The 6,514-nt window shown below is 38.9% G+C and overlaps 1 protein-coding gene across 1 annotated transcript; it reads left to right on the forward strand.

Annotated features, from left to right (window-relative positions):
• Positions 1-3,717: 3,717 nt before the first annotated feature.
• Positions 3,718-6,008, forward strand: LOC125178207. The gene is made up of 2 exons (XM_047881422.1): positions 3,718-3,880; positions 4,791-6,008. The coding sequence occupies exons 1-2, from the start codon at positions 3,814-3,816 to the stop codon at positions 5,384-5,386; spliced, it is 663 nt and encodes a 220-aa protein (XP_047737378.1). The 5' UTR covers positions 3,718-3,813; the 3' UTR covers positions 5,387-6,008.
• The last annotated feature ends 506 nt before the right edge of the window (positions 6,009-6,514 follow it).

Consider the following 6,514-nt stretch of genomic DNA (forward strand, 5'->3'; position numbering starts at 1 on the left):
TTGTGCTAATCAGTGTTGGTGCTACAGTTTAATGATGGTATAATAAACCCAATTTAATTGAGAGAAAATAGGACACAATTTTGAAGCACGTATCATTTTGGTAACTTTCTCATATCAATACTCGAAGGCAGATAGATTTATCGATATTTTGCTACGTTAGTGGAAAGCTTTACTGGGGCAGATTTTGTTACTTACGTTAGTGGATTTGAAGCAAGGCCGGAAGCATTCCGTTTGACGGAACTCTGCAACGTAAATAAGTTGATTGCATTATTAGAATTGTCCTGTAAACAACCTATGAACTAGAAAAAATACAAAATATGTCTTCCTCAATTGCGGCGAAACATTCAGCAGTGGCTATAATAGCGGTTTCAGCGTTAAGTAGGCCGTAGGCATGTTGCCGATTCTTAACCTCACAGAACATTCACAGCATGTTGCGGTCTCAAACTCGCAACTCACTGCTCCAATTCTGCTGTGCTTAACCGCCCGGCCTCCTTGCCGATTCTGACCAGAAACTGGCGCACAGAGCTGGGATCGATCCCGCACCTCTTTGCGCCAATCTTGGTACTCTGAACTTTAACCACTGGGCCACCCAATCCTGGGCCACAAGCCTCGCGTCTTCCAAAAAATTTGTCTGTCTATCCGTGACTAACAATCAAAGACTAAAGCAGCTGCCGATTCGAAAAATTAGAATAAAAAATGACTTTGGCATTGGCACTTACTTCACCCTCAATTGGATTGACCTGAAAATCTTTTACTATTTTGAATAGAATAGATATATCTGCTGAGGAAATTGATCGATATTCGATTTATTGATTAAATAAGAACAAAATCATAATTGACAGATATTATTCAATATTTCAATGTCTTAAATCATTGTCATATTAAAAAAATCAATGAAATTTCTCTTGACTCACGAGCACGGAAGTTGTCCATGATGTTGCTCTTCTCTGGCTCCTGTGACATATGCAAATGAAATAAGTTATTTTCATACGAGACATTTAGCCTGTATTATTATTTGTATTATTACATTAGTTTTCTAAATAGGAGCAGATAATTGCGTTTCTATAGTTTCCGCATTATCTAAGTGTGCCTATATATAAACTTGGATTTATATACAGAATAAAGTAATGAAACTGACCGCAATTTATACTGAGATTTAAAGATATTACAGAACTGATTATCAATTTAAAATCTTTCAGCACCAATCATCACAAACATTTTTGTGAAAATATATACCGGTCATGAGAACAAACATATGTTTTTTCACCAGAATTAATATTTTTAAGGGGTATTTCAAAGCTTGAAATTCTCCGGCTATTTTAGTCATTCCTGAAATAGACTCGTAATTGTGACATGAAGAAGCTTGTACTGTAGTAAGTCATCGATCGTGACGTCAGTTCCAAAACCATAAAATGTTATGCACATGCGAATTTACCGTATACGTTAAGCACGGCCTCGAACGGAAAATTTGTCGGCCATCCTGCACAATTATTCCACAATACTCAAAGAAGATGAAAAAATCATTAAATGCATTTGAAATTATATAATTTTACCTGCAGAGCCGCAGCTCTCACTGCGGCAACCAGCGTAGCCAGAAGCAGTAACGCTGTGCAGAGCTTCATGCTGTGAACAAATGACAATATTTTCACTTTAAACAAATTGGTTGAGCGTTTTCACTTTTAACAAATTAGTTGAGCGAACAGTGAAACTTTTGAAATCAACAAATGGTTTACCTAAACTGCCGAGTGCCAGGGATAGACTGGAATACCAAATCCTTACATAAAAATGGTATACCAATAAAACTGAATGAACTATACTAATGTTATTGAATGTTATAAAAATTTCCAGGAATCATTTATAGCTTAGGCATCTGTTACAAAACCTGTAAAAACCTTTTTGTTTTACAAACTACGTAAATCATAATTTTTTTCAGCAAGCTTGATAGAGTCGATGAATATACATAATGAAGACATGCTATTTTTTTAATCCACATTAAATCACCGGCACAAATCACTTCAATAGCATCTCCCTGAACACTTAATACAGAATACTGCATAACGGGATATTTAAAAATTAAACGATGATTTTAAGAATTACATGTTCACTTATGAGTACAAATTGCGTCGGTGTTGATCAAGTAAAATTGCAAGTACTGAGCTAGAAAAAGTTTACGATAAATTCAAAAGCGAAATACTCACTTTTAAGTAAAGATTTCGTCGGCTGACCACAAAGTTGCTCTTTAACCGAAGTTCGGAGGTGGAGTGAGTGTGTGAGTTGGGAGTTTTTGAGTGTTTTTAAGCACAAGAATTCGCAAGTGTGCAGAACCATAAAATAAATGTGAGTCAGGATTCCCATGCAGCGTGAGTAATGATCCTCGGTGTTATTAATTGTTGCCAGCCTGAGTAATTGTTGTCAGACTGAGTAATTGTTGCCAGGGTGAGTAATTGTTGCCAGGGTGAGTAATTGTTGCCAGGGTGAGTAATAGGTTCAGCCATGAAACAGAGGCACCTGCCGCGACTGCATCACTCATAGGTATAGACCACGCTATCATAGGCATAAAAAACTATTCAATGCGATTGATATACGTAGATTACATTGAATATATCAATGTGCTACAAATCACAGTATCTCTCAAATCTTTTACAATAAAGGCCGTAGCAATAGCCAACCTCTGACAACATTTGACGTGAAGGTTTGAATGATGAAGCGATCTCAGTTGAACTGTTCAATGTTCAACAAAAGGTTGGGGATATTCCACGTGGACTTAAAACTGCCACGTGGCCTTAAAACTGCCACGCGGAAAAGTGTGAACGGATTTTAAAAAAGTATATCCGATGGCTAATTTCATTGATGGTCTCCTATTCTTATGCGAGAATAATTTTATCATTGGTATAAAACTAGGGCAAAGGTTAGAAAAAAATTTCTCTAAATCTAGACACAGTAATATAATTAATATAATTTTCTCGTTCACTGTGGTGGTTTAAAATTGTTTTATAATTGGATTAGGATAAAAGGATTCATGATGACGGGCTTCTGAAATTGAAGGGATTATCGAACCCAGGCAACTCCGGGCTATCCAGCTCTTATTTAGCATGAGAAATGGTGCCCTCATCATTATATATTGCAATCTATACCACGTAAAAATAAATGAGAACGCCAATATTGATAAGAACCATATCATAATAAGAATATCATAAGAATCATAACCATATCTGAAGCAATCAAATTATGTAATGCATTTAAATTGGCATAATTCTGAGGAATTCATATCCTGAACATAAACGGTTGCTGAATTTGTGCGGAGTTAGAATAATATCAATTATTATTGAATTATATATTTGAATTCGTAATATATATTGTTGCCGCAATGGATGTCAATCTTTATATTTGTAGGTACTCGTACAGCTTTCTTCAGCAATGTGTAACTAAGTTAATTTAATATAATTAAAATTATTCATCAGTGCTTTTAAATGTACAAGATGGCCTGTCACAGAAGAAGTCGAGATATGCCGTTACCTAACTCTAACATATAATGCGTTATTTGCTGCACGAACAAAAAACGAACCATAGTGAGCATAAAATTTTACTTTACATTGTCGCGTTTCCGTATTAATATTTTTCAACAACTGATATCCGCAGGGTGTCTCGTAGCTTGTATGGCAACATTTATCGTAGTCGGGATTGTGCCGTTGTGCGTTGTGGCGCTAGTCACTACTCACTAGTGGTCGATGAGCTGTGGCCGTAAAATATTACTAAAGTACAGTGTTGTATTTGTAATCGATCTAACTTTAATATCAGTGCATTGAATATATAATGAGCAATTACATGTCATCAGTATTGCTTTACGTTGGATGTATATTATCTACACACATCCAATGCTGTGAGTTTTATATCTTGTAGAGTCACATCGTGATCGTTTATATTATGATCGAAATATTTGGCTAAATATTTCGATCATATAACTTCTGTAGTAGGTTACCAGTACCGTATTACCAGAGTTAGGTCTTAATTAAGATGTCTGAAAATATTACCACACCTGAAATAAAGAGAACACGTTTCATTTTTCTTCTTCAACAAACTTGTGAATCGAAATTTTTTCTCCTGTTTCTGCTATGTGATAGGCTCAACGAAAGAAATCTAACCTTGTTCATTTTGTAATTCGCCTTGGCTGCTGGCATCATTTATTCGTGAAGCGTCTTGGTCTTGGGGGTTAGTTAGGCGCATAGCAAAAATTTTTAGAAGCACCCAAAAATTAAATCATTGTTTGGTATTCGATAGTGAAAAAGAAGACTTCCCATCTCTGAGAACATAGTGCTGATCGATTACAGTTAGCACTTAGCACCCCTGAGCCCTGAATGTCTGCAAAAAATGTCTATACTAGGTGGCATTAATCTTAGTTCGTAATCTTCATTAAAGTTTCTCAGTCCCAACAAAATGTCACAGGTGCACAGACGTGCACTCGCTTCCTGTAGTCTGAAAACCTACGCTACGTTTAAAGACTCGCAATTCTGAACTGTGAACAAGAACCATCTATGGCAGTCTGAACTAGTAGGTAGGTACTCAACAACAACCTCTACTTGAAAAAGAAGTGAATTTAACTCAACTTTTTTGCCAGAATTATACTGGTCGCTAGATGACTGGATGATGTTAGGTTCAAGTTCAACATTGCCACATTTATCATTAACGCAAGAGGCGAGAGTAATGTTTTGATGCTAGATTTAAAAGATGACTGACACGATCTGTAAAATTTAATTGAATCGCCTCAATAGATATATTTTCATGTCGTGCAGTTGGAGTTAGCAGCATCGCATGGCTCGGTATACGGCTGAACGTCACGCCTGAACGCCTGGATGAAGGCGTCACGCCTGAACGCCTGGATGAAGGCGTCACGCCTGAACGCCTGGATGAAGGCGTCACGCCTGAACGCCTGGTTGAAGGCGTCACGCCTGAACGCCTTGATGAAGGCGTCACACCTGAACGCCTGGATGAAGGGGTCACGCCTGAACGCCTGGATGAAGGCGTCATACCTGAACGCCTTGAAGAAGGCGTCACACCTGAACGCCTTGATGAAGGCGTCACACCTGAACGCCTGGAAGAAGGCGTCACGCCTGAACGCCTGGATGAAGGCGTCACACCTGAACGCCTGGATGAAGGCGTCATACCTGAACGCCTTGATGAAGGCGTCACACCTGAACGCCTGGATGAAGGCGTCACACCTGAACGCCTAGATAAAGGCGTCACACCTGAACGCCTAGATAAAGGCGTCACACCTGAACGTCTGGATGAAGGCGTCAAGCCTGAACGTCTGGATGAAGGCGTCACACCTGAACGCCTGGATGAAGGCGTCACGCCTGAACGCCGCGTGAATTCTCTACACAGAAAATAATGAGTATTGTACAGGATTGTGTATGCGGGGATGGCACATAGATTTACTTCACTGTGTACTATTACGGTAAGAAAATGCTAGAATAGAGAAATCTCTAGGACAATAGTACAAAAGTTTCGAAGAAGAGTTCATTTTCACGCTAGCAATAAATTCATTACAAATATTACGCAACATGGTTACTTTTCATCTCGGGATGAAGTTCATCGTAGTTTGCTTGCAATACAATTTATTTTTAATCAGGTCGCAATTCTGCCGGCATCTCGCGGTCGTGAAACTAATACATATAAGAATTTGCGCTTCTCAATTTGATGTCATACATTCTACGAGTTGGTTTCGGTCGTCTCGAACTAATTAAGGTCCACATTTCTCGTGGTCTCTGAGCGTATTGGTGGGCGATGTGCTGTCGCTGTTGCTCCTTCCTCACGCGGTAGCGCACTTGCGCTGGCTTACCAACCCTTTTGCGTCCAGCTGTACCTATTAACCGCCTTTCAAACTGGCGTTTTTTGTTTATGTATGAAGCTCATTCGCCCAATTGAACAAATGTGTAGACTTTAATTAAAGACTGCACTATGACCGGGTGGAGCTTTTTATATGTCGCCTGTCAAATTTGTCTATTAATAAATTTCGGCAATGTGGTATGAATGCAGCGTGATGTTTCTTGTTCGTGCGCCCTGCGCTCTTCGGCTGCAGACTTTTTTTTGGCGCGGCTACCCCGATTCCGAATTTTAGGGTAGCCGAAGGACTCCATTTTAAACCTAAAAGCTATTTTAAAATGATAACCATTAGGCGTAACAGTTGAAAAAATTCCTAATTTTGTAAATATGAAGCCATTTCGGCATAAAGTTCCTCACTTTCCCGGAAAACAAAGTGTTATTGGTGTGCGTTAGATGGACTGGAGGTTGGGGGAAGCCGATTCATTGGGAAAGTTTCTTCCGATTCAATGAAAGTCACTCAATGAATCTGAGTCAGATATGGATGAAGGTACTATGCGAATATTATAGCTCTTTTCATTGAAAGAATTCACCGAGTTATAAAAAATGATAAAGATTTTGCTGCACCACGTCTTCCGATGTCTGTACGGTACGAAAGAGTAGAGGGAGATTCCATCTCGATAACTGTCGCCGTATG

This window comes from Hyalella azteca, unplaced genomic scaffold (assembly GCF_000764305.2).
Source record: "Hyalella azteca isolate HAZT.00-mixed unplaced genomic scaffold, Hazt_2.0.2 contig102, whole genome shotgun sequence".
Classification (NCBI taxonomy): Eukaryota; Metazoa; Arthropoda; class Malacostraca; order Amphipoda; family Hyalellidae; genus Hyalella; species Hyalella azteca.